At 43.9% G+C, this 17,317-nt stretch overlaps 1 protein-coding gene across 3 annotated transcripts in view; it reads left to right on the forward strand.

The window, feature by feature from the left end:
• Positions 1 to 17,317, forward strand: part of tacr2 (tachykinin receptor 2) — a 122,536-nt gene that overhangs the window by 52,361 nt on the left and 52,858 nt on the right. For 2 of the 3 annotated variants that reach the window (XR_015760973.1, XM_043683148.2), the window contains exon 3: positions 501 to 651. Coding sequence is in view for 2 of the 3 variants with exons in the window: in XM_043683148.2 (XP_043539083.2) it covers positions 501 to 651 (151 nt within the window). In the remaining variant the exon portion in view is untranslated. The remainder of the gene's footprint in view (positions 1 to 500; positions 652 to 17,317) is intronic. The other variant, XM_087999150.1, reaches the window with a different exon arrangement.

Consider the following 17,317-nt stretch of genomic DNA (forward strand, 5'->3'; position numbering starts at 1 on the left):
GAGTATCTAACAGTCATGATAGAGTCAACAGACTCAAAACTCAAACTAGTTTCTTTCCACAGATGCTGCCAGACCTACTGAGTTTCCGAGTAATTTCTGTTTAGTTCGAGATCTCCAGCACCTGCAGTTCTTTGTTTCATTCTAGTAAATTGATCAGACAATTTCCCCTTCACAAAGTCTTTTCAACTCTGCTTGATCATATTATATATTTCTAAATATATTGTGATTGCATTCTTTATAATAGACAAACGATTCCCCAAAGCCAGATGTTAAACTCACTGGCCTATAGATGGAAAAATGTATGCCCAAACTCAGTCCTTTAACCTCTGGTGTTTAACAACTGTTACTGAGACTAGCTTTATATTTTGGATTTTACAGAGTTCACATTCCTCTAGTATTATGTTTTCATGTAGAATAAACAAAACCGTTCCTTTTATGGAATTTCTTTGAATATTTTTTGAATATGTACAAATTGCATTATCGATCGTTGTGTCTTCCAGATATCAACTTGTGGTGATTATACTGACGTACCTCTTACCATTGATTGTGATGGGAGTCGCCTATACAAAGGTGGGAAAAACACTGTGGGCCAGCGAAATACCCGGAGACTCAACAGAAAGATATAGTGAGCATTTGAATGCAAAACGAAAGGTTTGTAGCAAAACAAAAAAAAAGATCTGTCATCAGTTTGATTTAGAGAGGAGGGCATGTACCTGATGAATGCTTGCCATCACCTAAAACCAATGGGATTAATTCATTCAGTTAAATAGACTGCCATGGTTGTTACTGAGTTTAAATCCTTATTCCTTGAATTGTTTAATTTTTAATTCATTGATGGGATATGCACATCCCTTGCTAGTCCAGCATTTATTGCTCATCTCTAATTATTCTGGAGAAAGTGGTGGTGAGCTGCCCACTTGAAGCATGGTCAGGGCGAGGGGAAGGAGAGTGGACAGAACAGGACAAAGGACATTGGACAGGACAGGGAGAGAGTGTGGACAGAGTGGAGGAGGAGAGTGTGGACAGAATAGGGGGAGAGAGTGGACAAGATGGAAGTGAAGAGAGTTCCAGAACAGAGGGAGAAAGTGGGTACGGTGGTTGTGGGGGTGGGTGGGGTTTGAGTGTGGAGAGAGTGGGTAGGGAGAGAGTGGACAGGATGAGGGGAAGAGATGGACAAGGTGGGGACAGAGTGTGGACAGAATGGGGGAGAGTGAACACGGTGAAGTGGGAAGAGTGGACAGGGTGGGGAGAATTGGCAAATTGGATCCAGAATTGACAAATTAGCAGGAAGCAGACTATGATTGTGGATGAGAGGTGTTTTTCCAACTGGAAGTCTGCATCCAGTAATTGATAGGGAGCCGTTGTTGTTTGTGGTTAATATAAATGATTTAGACTTGGATGTAGGACGGTTAAATGTAAGTGGGTAGGACAAGCATGGCGAAGGAATACAGGATGAACAGCAGGATCCTGGGGAGCACTGAGGATCAAAGGGACCTTGGTATGCGTGCCTGTTCCCTTAAGATATCAGAACAGTTGAATAAAGTGGTTAACAAGGCATATGGTATACCGGCCTTTTATCAGTCAAAGCATAGAATTTGAGAGCAGGCAGGTGAAGCTGGAACTGTAGAAAATATTGCTTAGGCCACAGCTTGAGTATTGTCTGCAGTTCTGGAGGGATGTGATAGCACTGGAGAGGGTGCAGAGGAGATTTAGAGTTATAGAGAGAGCCATACAGGATAGAAAGAGGCTCTTTGGCCCACCATATCTAAGCCGACCAACAAACACCAAACTACACTCATCTCATTTACCTGCACTTTATTTATATCCTACTATGTCCTGGCATTTTAAGTACTTGACAAGGTGCTTCTTAGATGTTGCGAGTGTACCTGCCTCCACCACACTCTCAGGCTGTGTGTTCCATATCTCTATCACCCTTTGTGTGAAAAAAACTCTTAGATCTCCGCTGAACCACTTATTTCTCACTTTAAACTTATGTCCTCTGATCTTAGACACATCTACCATAGGGAAGAAATTCTCACGATCTACCCTATCTATGCCACCCGTAATATACCCAGTCAGATCCCCCCAGCCTCCTCTGCTCCATGGAAAATAAACCAAGCCACTATCGAGTCTCTCTTCATAACTGAGACTTTCCACCCCAGGCAACATCCTGGTGAATCTCCTCTGAGCCCTCTCCTGTGCAGTCATGAACTTCCAAATGTGTGGTGACTAGAAATGCACACAGTGTTCTATCTGTGGCCTAACTAATGTTTTGTAAAGCTGTAATTTTACTAGGGTGTTGTTTGGGTTGAAGACTTGCAGTTATGAAGAGAGATTGGATAGACTGGGTTTGCTTTCCTTGGAGCAGAGGAGATTGAGAGGGGACCTGATTGAGATGTATACACTTATGAGGGGCATAGATAGGGGAGACACAAAGAAATTTTACCCCTTCAAGGAGGGATCAATGACCAGGAACAGATTTAAGGTAAGGGGTAGAAGGTTTAGAGGAGATGTGAGGAAAGGCTTTTTCAGCTAGAGGGTGGTGGGAATCTGTAAGGATGGAAAAGGCTGAAACCCGTATAACGTTTCAGGAGTATTTAGATGTGCACTCGCAATACCAAAGAATACAAGGCTATGGGCCAAGTGCTGGAAAATAGAGATACAGGGCCAGGCGTTATATTGTTCTGCATGATACAGGAGCTGGTGGACCTTACCTATAGTAAATGCTGGATGCTTCAAGAATTCTCGCTCAGAGTTGATGAGTTGGAATCTGAGCTTCGAACACTGCAACACATCAGGGAGGGGGAGTGTTACCTGGATTCTGTGTTTCAGGAGGCAGTCACATCCCTCCTTAGATTAACTACCTCAAATTAAGTTAGTAGTCAGGGACAGGAGTGACTATTAGTGAGACAGTTAGCAGGTCCAGAAGGTAATGTTGAAGGAGCCTCAGCCCTTGAGCTTGTCTAACAGATTTGAGATTCTTGCTCCCTATGTGGACAAGAGTGGGAGTTGTAGGGATGATGAGCAAACTGACCATAGCATTGTGGTATGCCATTCAAGAGAAGGGTTGAAAAGAGAAATGTAGTTCTAATTGGTATAGTATAGCAGGGGAATAGACACTATTCTCTGTGGCCAGCATTGAGAGTCCCAAAGGCTGCATTGCCTGCCTAGTGCCCAGCTTCAGGATATCTCACCTGGGCTGCAGAGGAACTTGGAGAGGGAGGGGACAGAACCAATTATCATGGTTCATGTAGGTAGAAAGAGGAATGAGGTTCTGCTGAGGGAATATGAGCAGCTTGGGATTAAATTGAGAGCAGAACCAAAAAGGAGGCATCTACTTGAACTAGTTGGCACAGGGTCAACAAGATTAAAGAGGATTGACTCAAAGATTGGTGTGGAAGAAACAGGTTTTAATTCATGGTGTACAAGGAAAAGAGGGAGTTATTCCAATGGGATGGGTTCCACCTGATTCAAGCTGGGACCAGAGTCCGGGCAAATTGCATAACCGGGACTGTGGATAGGGCTTTAAAGAGTTGGAGGAATTGTGGGGTGTTCAGATGCATGGAAAATTAAAACTCAAAGGTAAAGGACAAGTTGGGATTGCAGGAAAGGTTTGGAGGGATATGGTCCAGGTGCTGGCAGGTGGGACGAGACTAGGTTGGGATAGCTGATCAGCGTGGACGAGTTGGACTAAAGGGTCTGTTTCCATGATGTACATCTCTATGACTCTATCTCTATGAACAGTTGGAGAATTTAAAAAGAACAGTGCAATAATTATGGGTAACTTTAATCTTCATGTTGATTGGGTTAATCAAATTAGAAAGGTAGCTATGGCAACAAATTCATAGAGTGCATTAGTGATGGTGCTGATTGTACCCAAAAAATAGAAGGAAGGGACAGAATGCTTGAATGTCAAATTGCACCAAAGAACCATTAGAGTGTAGAGAAATGTGATAATAGAACAAAGTTGAAGGCTTCATATCTTTACGCATAAAGCTTTCAGAATAGGGTAGACAAACTCACAGCACAAATTGAAGTAGATGAATATGATCTCACAGCCATTACAGAGGTATGGTTACAAGGTGATCAAAATGGCGACTTAACATTCAGGGATTCAAAGTTTGTGAGAAGATTTGTAGCTTGGGTGCTCGTTGTTGTGGTTCTATTCGCCAAGCTGGGCATTTGTGTTGCAGATGTTTCGTCCCCTGTCTAGGTGACACCCTCAGTGCTTGGGAGTCTCCTGTGAAGCGCTTCTGTGATGTTTCCTCCGGCATTTATAGTGATTTGTATCTGCCGCTTCCGGTTGTCAGTTCCAGCTGTCCGCTGCAGTGGCCGGTATATTGGGTCCAGGTCGATGTGCTTCTTGATTGAATCTGTGGATGAGTGCCATGCCTCTAGGAATTCCCTGGCTGTTCTGTGTTTGGCTTGTACACATTTTCAGCTCTGATCTTCAGCATCTGCAGTCCTCACTTTCTCCTCCATTATGGATATGACACCTTGGTTCTAAAAGGCCATCCATTTGAGGGCAATCACAGCTACAGTAGTGATGAATAAAACTACTCAATTGTTTTTACTTAATATGAACTATCAGTCAGATTATTATGTATTATGAAATGCAGTCAGATCAAGGGTCCAAATCTGTATCTAACTTTTTTTTCAAGATATATTGACTAACTTGGAAAGAAAATAGTTAACATCTATAGCATATCATCGACAAACACAGGGAAGGCGTTAAAGATACGCAATCAGATTCTCAAGACAATGATGAAAGCACATTGTCATGAAGATTCCTTTGAATAGGGCAAAGGTCAGTTTTTCTGTTATTTGCTACCAGTGATTTGGCAAATGAATCTACGGGGTTCAATCCATTCAAATTAATTTATGGTCATGAGATAAGAGGTTCATAATAAGCTTTTAGAACAGGAAGATGAATGTTAGATCATTTGTCTGTGTTTCTAGAGAGACTGGCAGGAGTTTACAAAGAAGACAGGAATTTTTAAAAACTTCACAGGCAGAGATGAAAGAATGGGCAAGTAGGGATGCAGATAGCAGAACATTTCAAGCCAGAGATGTGGGGTTAAGCATAGAAACATAGAAAACAGGAGCAGGAGTAGGTAATTCGACACTTTGTGTCTGCTGTGTCATTCAATATTATCATGGCTGATCATCCAGCCCAGTACCCTGTCCCCACTTTTTCCCCATACCCTTTGATCCTTTTAGCCCTAAGAACTATATTAACTCCTTCTTGAAAACATTCAATGTTTTGGCCTCAACTGCTTTCTGTGGTAGAGAATTCCACAGGCTCACCACTTTCTGGATGAAGAAACTTCAACTCAGTCCTGAATGGCCTATCCTGTATCCTTAGACTGTGACCTGTTAGTATTGTTACCTTTACAGGAGGAAAATCTGAAGACAAGATTCAGTGGTCTATATAAGGTAATTAAGAAGGTCAGTGAAGTGAATTATCTGATGGACACTCTATATCAAAGGAAGAAAGATCAGTTATACCATGTTAATATAGAGTCATAAAGATGTACAGCAAAAAACAGACCTTTCGGTCCAACTTGTCCATGCTGACCAGATATTCCAACAAAATCTAGTTCCACCTGCCAGCACCTGGTCCATATCCCTCCAAACCCTTCCTATTCATATACCCATCCAGATGCCTTTTAAATGTTGCAATTGTACCAGCCTTCACCACTACCTCTGGCAGCTCATTCCATACATGTACCACCCTCTGTGTGAAAAAGTTGCCCCTTAAGGTCTCTTTTATATCTTTCCCCTCTCACCCTAAACATATGCCCTCTAGTTCTGGACTCTCCCACCCCAGGGAAAAAACTTTGTCTAGTTATCCTATCCATACCCCTCATGATTTTATAAACCTCTATAAGGTCACCCCTCAGCCTCCGACGCTCCAGGGAAAACAGCCCTAGCCTGTTCAGCCTCTCCCTATAGCTCAAATTCTCCAACCCTGGCAACATCCTTGTAAATTTTTTCTGAACCCTTTCAAGTTTCACAACAACAAGTTCCACGCAAGTTGAAAGAGTTGTTAAAAGGAGTATTTTTTTTTCGATCAATATCTTCATTCATTTTCTGCTTTTTACTTTCACCCAAATAGATCAGCATCATCCAATCCTAGCTTATCTCTCACAACAGTCTTCATTTCATCTCTTATTAATAGTGCTACCCCATCACCTTTCCATGCCTCCTATCTTTCTAAAAGGTCAAACATCCCTGAATGTTGTTGTGGTTCTGTTCGCTGAGCTGGGCATTTGTCTTGCAGACATTTCATCCCCTGTCTAGGTGACATCCTCAGTGCTTGGGAGCCTCCTGTGAAGCGCTTCGGGCATGAGCCCTTCTTCAGGAAGGGCTCATGCCCGAAACATTGATTCTCCTGCTCCTTGGATGCTGCCTGACCTGCTGCGCCTTTCCATGAACACATTTTCAGGTCATATCCATAATGGTAAGGATGCACTGGTGATGTGCTTTCATTTTCTGATAATGATCCTTGACAGTCTACCATCACCCTACTGGATGCTTCTACAAAAACCAGTATCGGTACTAAAGGTGCTGGATAGATTGTATGTTATACATTTAGAATGTATGATATATCTTACAACATTGTGCTATATCCTTATGAACATCCTGGGGAATATCATTGACCAGCTGAACTAGACTCACTATTTAAATACATTGGCTATGAGGGCAGTTCAGAGACTAGGAACACTGTGACAAGTAACTCACCTCTTGACTCCACAAGGACTGTACAAATCAGGAGTGTAATGGAATACTCTACACTTGCTTGGATGGGTGCAGCTCCAACAATACTCAAGAAACTTGACACCATCCAGGACACAACAGCTGACTTCATTGGTACCATGTTCACAAACATCCATTCCCTCCACTACTGACGTTCAGTCGCAGCAGTGTGTACTATCTGCAAGATGCACAGCAGAAATTCACCAAACATCTGCCACAGGTGTTGCAAAGCCACAGCCACTTCCACCTAGAAGGACAAAAGCAGCAGATACCATGGGCATACCACCAGAAGCAGAAGTCTTCTCAGGAGAAAAGTAACAACATTGAGCAGGGGGGATGTCACTTCCACTATGTTAGAGTGATACAGCATCAGTCACAACAAGCCAGACAGAACTTAATTGATACAAACCCTCACGAGATAATGAGTTAGGTGTGCACATTGTTGATTGAATGTGGATTTTGTGTCATATCAAAATCATTTGCTTACTAAAGCATTTGACAAAGTCCCTTATGATCGCTGGTCCAGAAGACTAAGTCACATGGAATCCACAGTGAGTAGTAAGTTAGATACAAAATTGGCTTGATCGAAGACAGGATGTTTCTCAAGTGGTGTTTTTTTGACTGGAGTTCTGTGACCAGTGGTACTCTACAAGGATCAGTACTAGGACCTCTGTTTGTCATATATGTAAATGATTTGGATGAAAATATAGGTGGTCTGATTAGTAACTTTAGGCAAAAGTGAGGACTACAGATGCTGGAGATTAGAGTCGACAGTGTAGTACTGGAAAAACACAGCAGGTCAGGCAGTATCCAAGGAGCAGGAGAGTCGGTGTTTCGCACAAAAGTCCTTCATCAGGAATCAGTAAGTTTGATTAGTAAGTTTGCAGATGACACAAAAATTGATGGAGTTGGCAATGATGAGGAAGGATTTCGAAGGATACAGCAGGATAAAGACCAGTTTGAAAGTTGGGCAGAAAAATGGCAGATGGATTTTGATCTGGAGAGGTTACAATGTTGCATTTTGGGAGGTCAACTGAAAGAGGGAAGTGTACAGTAAATGGCAGAACCCTTAGAGGCATTGATATATGAGGGATCTTGGGATGCAAGCCCATAGCTCCCTCAAAGGAGCAACACAAGTGTATAAGATGATAAAGAAAGGATACAGCATGCTTGCTTCCATTGTTCGGGAATTGAGTATAAAAGTTGGAGAGTCATGTTGTAGCTATATAGAACTTTAGTTAGGCCACATTTGGAGTATTGTGTGAAGTTCTGGTTGCCATGCTATAGGAAAGGTGTGGGGTTTTGGAGAGGGTGTAAAAGAGGTTTACCAGGATGTTGTCTGGATTGGAGTGTATTAGCTATAAGTAGAGGTTGGACAAACCTTGATTATTTTCGCTATAGTGTCAGAGGCTGAGGGATGCCCTGATAGAAGTATATAAAATTATGTGGGGCGTGGAGAAGATGGATAGTCAGAGTCTTTTTCCAAGGGTGGAATTATCAAATATTCAAGGGCGTGGGTTTGAAGTGAGGGGGGGGGGGGGAAATTTAAAGGATTTGTGCAAAGAAAGGTTTTTACACAGATGATGATAGGTGCCCGGATCACATTGCTGGGGAGATAGTATAAGCAGATAGAATACCAACATTGAATAGGCAGAAAACAGATCATGTATCACACAGATGGGATTAGTTTAGAATAGTATTATGTTCGGCACAGATATGGTGGGCTGAAGGACCTGTTCCTGTGCTGTACTGTTCTAGGTTCTATGTTCTATAAAGGTAAGCAGCCCTTGTGATGTGCAAAAGCAAATGCAGTTTCTCTGTTAATTCTGTCTTTGCCTCTTTTATTGTGCAATAACTGTTGCTGTTATCAACTGTTTGAAGGCTGGTCCCACTTTGCAGAAAGACATTGTCTGGACATTAGAGAAAGGTTAGCACTCATTCATACATGATTTGAACATCATCTGGCACTAAGTAAAATCGCTTCTGAGACATCCATAATGATTGCAGATTTGAGAGCTGTGCAGTGAGTCCTGCATGGCCATGATCTGTTGAAGAGGTATCCTGATGCAGATTCTTCTATCCACCCATCATTACTCAATTTTCAGTGCTTGCAAATTCATATATGCCGCTAAAAGAATACGCAAGGCTTCAGTTGACTTTACCACAACACCTGAATTTCAGTTAGCGCTTAAAAATTCTTCTGTAACCAGAAAAATGCAGTGTGGAGCAGAGTTTAGTTAGTGCAGGGGATATTGTGCATCAGCTACGTTTGAATAGTTTAAATGAACCTTTGCCCCAGAGTAGTGTGCCTTCATGAATGAACTTTTACACAGATAAGTGTGAAACAAGAACGCAAGGCATAAAGGTATTAGCTTTATAACCTGAAGTCTCCTTACTAAAATACTCACTCATGAATGTAAGAATTGAATCAACATCTCACCTGTAGAACATCTATTCTTCTTCGGATGTATGAAGAGGCTGTTAAACTCAGTCATGATATCCACATCTCCTGATTCTGCAGCTAAAAGATCAGTTCAACAGACAGGTAAGACTGGAAATGCAGAGCTGCAAGGGAAGTGCTGTGCACTCCTCCAGTTCATGGAAATGGTATTCACTTTGATGGCTTTCTCCAGCCAGACTAGTCCTCAGGGAAAAGGATGGCTGTCCTCTCCACAGCCATCTTCAGGCACTGAAAACAAAAGCAGGGTTTCAGCTTCCCTTTCTCAAACATCTCCTTTGGTAATGTTTTCCAACAAATATGGAATGGTTGTTCTTGGTTTGCCATGTTTGAATTAGTGCACAACTGGAGTTTAACCATGGCACCCCACGGTCATGGAAACCCTCCATGAAACTCGCTGAAAATGACATTTAGCTCAATTATGGGAAGATTCCACCTTGTGTTGGTAATCCATTCTTGATGGGACGGACTGCGTGCCGGGATTCGCTGTGATCACATTCTATTCTAATCGGGATTAACATTGCACTGATAAATTATTCCAGGTAGCATGGACTCTGTTTTGGTAAGCAATTCCAGAACCTATTGAGACTTTGTGTAGTTGATCTATTTCACAGTGGATTTAGAACATAAAACATAGAACAGTACAGCACAGAACAGGCCCTTCAGCCCACGATGTTGTGCCAACCATTGATCCTCATGTAAGGTAAACCTAATGTACAAACCCTCAAATTTCTGTGACCGTATGCAAGTCCAACAGTCTATTAAATATCCGCAATGACCTTGCTTCCACAACTGCTGCTGGCAACGCATTCCATGCTCTCACAACTCTCTGCGTAAAGAACCCGCCTTTGACATCCCCTCTATACTTTCCGCCAAACAGCATAAAACTATGACTCCTCGTGTTACCAATTTCTGCCCTGGGAAAAGGTCTCTGGCTATCAACTCTATCTATGCCTCTCATTATCTTGTACACCTCAATTAGGTCCTCTCTCTTCCTTCTTTTTTCCAAAGAAAAAGGTCTGAGCTCAGTCAACCTCTCTTCGTAAGATAAGCTCTCCATTCCAGGCAACATCAGGGTAAACCTCCTCTGAACCCTCTCCAAAGCATCCACATCTTTCCTATAATAGGGCGACCAGAACTGGACACAGTATTCCAAATGCGGTCTAACCAAAGTTTTATAGAGCTGCAACAAGATCTCACGGCTCTTAAACTCAATCCCCCTGTTAATGAAAGCCAAAACACCATATGCTTTCTTCACAACCCTGTCCACTTGGGTGGCAATTTTAAGGGATCTATATACCTGCACACCAAGATCCCGCTGTTCCTCCACACTGCCAAGAATCCTGTCTTTAATCCTGTACTCAACTTTCAAGTTCGACCTTCCAACATGCATCACTTTGCACTTATCCAGGTTAAACTCCATCTGCCACCTCTCAACCCATGTCTACATCCTGTCAATGCCACGCTGCAGCCTACAACAGTCCTCAATACTGTCAACCTTTGACACCTCCAACCTTTGTGTCATCTGCAATCTTGCTAACCCATCCTTCAATCTCCTCATCCAAGTCATTAATAAAAATTACAAACAGTAGAGTCCCAAGGACAGAGCCCTGTGGAACACCACTCACCACTGACTTAATAGACAATAGACAGTAGACAATAGATGCAGGAGTAGGCCATTCAGCCCTTCGAGCCTGCACCGCCATTCAATATAATCATGGCTGATCATTCCTAATCAGTATCCTGTTCCTGCCTTATCTCCATAACCCTGGATTCCACTATCTTTGAGAGCTCTATCCAACTCTTTCTTAAATGAATCCAGAGAGTGGGCCTCCACTGCCCTCTGGGGCAGAGCATCCCACACAGCCACCACTCTCTGGGTGAAGAAGTTTCTCCTGAGTTCTGTCCTAAATTGTCTACCCCATATTTTTAAGCTGTGTCCTCTGGTTTGGCACTCACCCATCAGTGGAAATATGTTTCCTACTGCCAGAGTGTCCAATCCTTTCATAATCTTATACGTCTCAATCAGATCCCCTCTCAGTCTTCGAAACTCAAGTGTATACAAGCCCAGTCGCTTCAGTCTTTCCGTGTAAGGTGATCCTGCCATTCCAGGAATTGATCTCGTGAATCTACGCTGCACTCCCTCAATAGCCAGAATGTCTTTTCTCAAATTTGGAGACCAGAACTGCACACAATACTCCAGGTGTGGTCTCACCAGGGCCCTGTACAGCTGCAGAAGCACCTCTTTGCTTCTATACTCAATTCCTCTTGTTATGAAGGCCAGCATGCTATTAGCCTTCTTCACTACCTGCTGTACCGGCATGCTTGCCTTCATTGACTGGTGTACAAGAACACCCAGATCTCTCTGTACTGCCCCTTTACATAAATTGATTCCATTGAGGTAGTAGTCTGCCTTCCTGTTCTTGCCACCAAAGTGGATAACCATACATTTATCCACATTAAACTGCATCTGCCATGCATCTGCCCACTCACTTAACTTGTCCAGGTCACCCTGTAATCTCCTAACATCCTCATCACATTTCACCCTGCCACCCAGCTTTGTATCATCAGCAAATTTGCTAATGTTATTGCTGATACCATCTTCTATATCATTAACATATATTGTAAAAAGCTGCGGTCCCAGCACGGATCCCTGCGGTACCCCACTGGTCACTGCCTGCCATTCCGAAATGGAGCCGTTTATCACTACCCTTTGTTTCCTATTGGCCAACCAATTTTCAATCCAATCTAGTACTTTGCCCCCAATACCATGCGCCCTACTTTTACTCACTAACCTCCTGTGTGGGACTTTATCAAAAGCTTTCTGAAAGTCCAGGTACACTACATCTACTGGATCTCCCTCGTCCAACTTCAGAGTTACATCCTCAAAAAATTCAAGAAGATTAGTCAAGCATGATTTCCCCTTCATAAATCCATGCTGACTCTGTCCTATCCTGTTACTACTATCCAGATGTGCAGTAATTTCATCCTTTATAATAGACTCCAGCATCTTTCCCACCACTGAGGTCAGACTAACTGGTCTATAATTTCCTGCTTTCTCTCGCCCACCTTTCTTAAAAAGTGGTATAACATTAGCCATCCTCCAATCCTCAGGAACCGACCCCGAATCTATTGAACTCTGGAAAATAATCACCAATGCATCCATGATTTCCCGAGCCACCTCCTTCAGCACCCTGGGATGCAGACCATCAGGCCCCGGAGACTTATCAACCTTCAGACCTAACAGTCTCTCCAACACCAAATCCTGGCAAATATAAATTCCCTTAAGTTCAGATCCTTCAGCCACTGTTACCTCAGGGAGATTGCTTGTGTCTTCCCCAGTGAACACAGATCTGAAGTACCCATTTAATTCCTCTGCCATTTCTTTGTTCCTAGTAATATATTCCCCTGTTTCTGTCTTCAAGGGCCCAATTTTTGTCCTAACCATTTTTTTACCTTGCACATACCTAAAAAAGCTCCTTAATATTCTTGGCCAGTTTACCTCCGTACCTCATTTTTCCTCTGCGTATTTCCTTCTTAGTAATCCTCTGTTGCTCTTTAAAAGCTTCCCAGTCCTCAGTTTTCCCACTTTCTTTGCTATGTTATACTTTTTCTCTTTTAACTTTATATGTTTCTTTACTTCCCTCGTCAGCCACGGCCGCCTATGCCTCCTCCTGGGATCTTTCTTCCTCTTAGGAATGAACTGATCCTGCAACTTCTGCATTATACACAGAAATATCCACCATTGTTCCTCCACGGTCATCCCTGCTAAGGTATTACACCATTGAACTTTGGCCAGCTCCATAGTTCCCTTTATTCAACAGAAGTACTGTCACTTCCGACTGTACCCTCTCCCTCTCAAATTGCAGATTGAAGCTTATTGTATTATGGTCACTACTTCCCAATGGCTCCTTCACTTCGAGGTCTCTGACCAATTCTGGTTCGTTACACAATACCAGATCCAGAATTGCCTTCTCCCTGGTCGGCTCCAGCACCAGCTGCTCTAAGAATCCATCTCTGAGGCACTCCACAAAGTCTCTTTCTTGAGGCCCAATACCATCCTGATTCTCCCAGTCTACCTGCATGTTAAAATCCCCCATAACAACTGTAGTGACATCTTTGCGACAGGCCAATTTCAGCTCCTGATTTAACTTACATCCCAAATCCAGACTACTGTTTGGGGGCCTGTAGATGACTCCTAAGAGGGTCTTTTTGCCCTTAGTATTTCGAAGCTCTATCCACACTGACTCTACATCCCCTGACTCTAGATCCCCCCATGCAAGGGACTGAATATCGTCCCTTACCAACAATGCCACCCACCCCCTCTGCCCGTCAGTCTGTCCTTACGATAGCACGTGTAGCCTTGAATATTCATTTCCCAGGCCCTGTCCACTTGAAGCCACTTCTCAGTTATCCCCACAATATCGTATCTGCCAATTTCCAAAAGAGCCTCAAGCTCATCCATCTTATGTCTAATGCTTCGTGCATTCATGTATAGTATTTTTAATTTGTTACTGCTCTCACCCTTCCCATTAACCCTTATTTCACTCAACCTTACAGCATGATGCCTTTCCGAGTTTTCTGCCTCATTGATACAGTTGTCTTTCTTGACTTCTCTTGTTCTAACTTTCCCTTCAATTTCCTTTTTAAACATCCAGCTTGTCCCCTCCCCCCCGCTACTTAGTTTAATTGTAGCGGTGTTGCAGTAGAAAACCTGCCTGCCAGAATGCTGGTCCCTAACCTATTAAGGTTCAAACCGACTCTCTTGTAGAATTTATGCTGACCACAAAACATACCCCAGTGATCCAAGAACTTAAATCCTTGCTTCCTGCACCAGTTCCCCACCACACGTTCAAGTCCATTATCTCCTTGTTTCTGGCCACACTAGCCCGAGGAACTGGAAGCAAACCGGAGATAATCACCTTGGACGTCCTGCTTTTCAGCCTTCTTCCTCATTCTCCAAAGTCCTGCTGTAGTATGTTCCTCCTCTTCTTCCCGACATCATTTGTGCCGACATGTACCACCACCTCTGGCTCTTCACCCTCATCCTTGAGGATTTCCTACACTCTGTCCGTGATGTCTTTCACTGTAGCACCAGGAAGGCAACACACCATCCTTAAATCCCGTCTGCTGCCACAAAAACCCTGGTCAGTTCCTCTCACAATGGAGTCCCCTATTACCACGGCTCTGTGCGATGTTCGACTCTTCCGCTCTGCCTCTGCGGCAACTTTTGATTGACAAACTTGGCCGCCTTGCGAACTGGCAGTGTCATCAGTCTCTATTTCCAAAAGCTTCAACTTGTTCCTGACAGGTACTTCTCCTGGGGTCTCTTGCACCTGTCTCCTCTCCGTCTTCCTCATCGTCTGCTCTCTTCTGCTCTCTTCTGGCAAGATTGGTGTAATAACATCGCTGAAGGTCTTGTCCAGAAAGATCTCGTACTCTCGGATGAGCCTAAGGTCCTCGAGTTCTTTCGTCAGCGCTGCAATATGCTCGGTCAATTGCTGAATGTGCACACATTTTCCACACATATACGAGCCAGACACACCAGAGTCGTTGACCTCCCACATCAAGCACGTAGCGCACTGAACCAGCTGGGCAGTCATGTCTTCACCCTCTTCAACTGTGGTGTAATCACTTCACACAACCTCCTTGTCAAAGATTCCTGAGCTGAAGCCTCACTCTTCGATCTAAACTTCCTTAGACCCTCTTTTTGTGGCACGTTTGTGGACTCTTAATTAAGGTTAGAGGAGGAGGGAGGGAGGGAGACCCTACTTTGTAGGACCTGGGGTTTAGAACACACCCACTCTAATAGCAATCACTTACCTTCCTGACCGGCTTTGCGCTCCGTCTGAACCTCCGCCCAACTCCCGCCGCTCTCTGCTGCGAAAAAGCAGAATACTTTCCTTCCACTACCACTCGCTGTCTTCTGTTGACCAGCCAATTCTGTATCCAGACAGCTAAGTTCCCCTGTATCCCATTCCTCCTGACCTTCTGAATGAGCCTACCACGGGGAACCTTATCAAATGCCTTGCTGAAGTCTATATACAACACATCCACCTCTTGACCCTCATCAACTTGTCTAGTAACATCCTCAAAGAACTCAATAAGATTTGTGAGGCATGACCTGCCCCTCACAAAGCCGTGCTGACTGCATTTAATCAAGCCATGCTCTTCCAGATGGTCATAAATCCTATCCCTCAGAATCCTTTCTAACACCTTGCAGACGACAGACATGAGACTGACTGGTCTGTAATTGCCGGGGATTCCCCTATTTCCTTTCTTGAAGAGAGGAAATGCATTTGCCTCCCTCCAGTCCTCAGGTACGACTCCAGTGGAGAGCGAGGATGCAAAGATCTTCGCAAGTGGCGAAGCAATCATATTTCTCACTTCCCAAAGCAGCCGAGGACAAATCTGGTCTGGCCCTGGCGACTTGTCAATCTTAATGTTTGTCAAAATTTTCAGCACACCAGCTTCTTCAATCTCTATCTGTTCCAGCATGCTTACCTGCTCCTCAATGATTTCATTCACTACAAGGTCCTTTTCTTTAGTAAAGACAGAAGCAAAAAACTCATTTAGGGCTTCCCCTACCTCCTCAGACTCTATACACAAGTTCCCTATGCTATCCCTGATCAGCACTACTCTTTCTTTGATCATTCTCTTATTCCCCACATACATGTAAAATGCCTTTGGATTCTCCCTAATCCTTCCTGCCAAGCCTTTTTCGTGCTCCTTCCTGGCTCTCCTCAGACCATTTTTGACCTCCTTCCTCGCCTGCCTGTAATATTCTAGAGCTGAGCAAGACTCTTGCTTCCTCTACCTTACGTAAGCTGCCTTCTTTCTTTTGACGAGAAGCTCCTCCGCTCTCGTCATCCAAGGTTCCTTTATCTTACCCCTTCTTGCCTGTCTCAGAGGAGCACATTTATGCATCACTCGCAACAACTGTTCCTTAAACAGTCTCCACATGTCTATAGTGCCTTTACCATGGAACAATTTCTCCCAGTCCATGCTTCCCAATTCACATCTGAGAGCATCATAGTTTCCTTTTACCCAATTAAATATCCTCCATAGCTATGTAGAATGTGAGGCAGTTGTGGTCACCATCACCAAAATGGTCTCCTACTGCAAGATCTGATACCTGCCCCGGCTCGTTTCCGAGCACCAAGTCTAGAATGGCCTCTCCCCTCATCGGCCTGTCAACGTACTGAGTTAGGAAACCCTCCTGAACACACCTTACAAAAACAGCTCCTTCCAAACCATCTGCTCAAAGGAGGTTCCAATCAATATTGGGAAAGTTAAAGTCACCCATTACAACAACCCTGCTACATTCACACTTTTCCAAAATCTGCCGACCTATGCTTTTTTCAATCTCCCTGCTGCTATTGGGGGGCCTGTAGTAAACCCCTAATGAGGTGACTGCTCCCTTACTGTTCCTAATTTCCACCCATACTGACTCAATAGGCAGACCCTCCCTGACAATGGTAACTTCTGTAGCTGTGATACCCTCTCTGATTAGCAGTGCTACACCCCCTCCTCTTTTTCTCCCCTCCCTATTCTTTTTAAATGGTCTAAACTCTGGAACATCCAGCAACCATTCCTGCCCCTGAGAAATCCACATCTCTGTTATGGCCACAACATCATAGCACCAGGTACTGATCCATGCTCTAAGCTCATTACTTTTATTCCTGATACTCCTTGCATTAAAACAAACACACTTTAACCGATCCCTTGGTTCTTTCCCAGGAAATTCCTTCCCACTGGCTGCGCTACCTCTTGCTATTGCCTCATCTGCATCAACTCTCACACTGGTATATAGTTCAGGTTCCCATCCCCCTGCAATACTAGTTTAAACCCTCCTGAACCACTCGAGCAAACCTTCCACCCAGGACATTGGTCTCCTTCCAGTTCAGGTGCAACCCGTCCTTCTTGTACAGGACCCACCTTCCCCAGAAGGCATCCCAATTATCTACATATCTGAAGCCCTCCCTCCTACACCAGCTGTGCAGCCACCTGTTAAGCTGCACCCGCTCCCTGTTCCTCGCTTCGCACCGGTAGTAAACCCGAGAACACTACTCTGTTCGTCCTGCTCTGCAGCTTCCACCC

The sequence above is a fragment of the Chiloscyllium plagiosum genome, unplaced genomic scaffold, assembly GCF_037043375.1.
Source record: "Chiloscyllium plagiosum isolate Xiang-an unplaced genomic scaffold, Cpla_swu_hap1 HiC_scaffold_22, whole genome shotgun sequence".
Classification (NCBI taxonomy): domain Eukaryota; kingdom Metazoa; phylum Chordata; class Chondrichthyes; order Orectolobiformes; family Hemiscylliidae; genus Chiloscyllium; species Chiloscyllium plagiosum.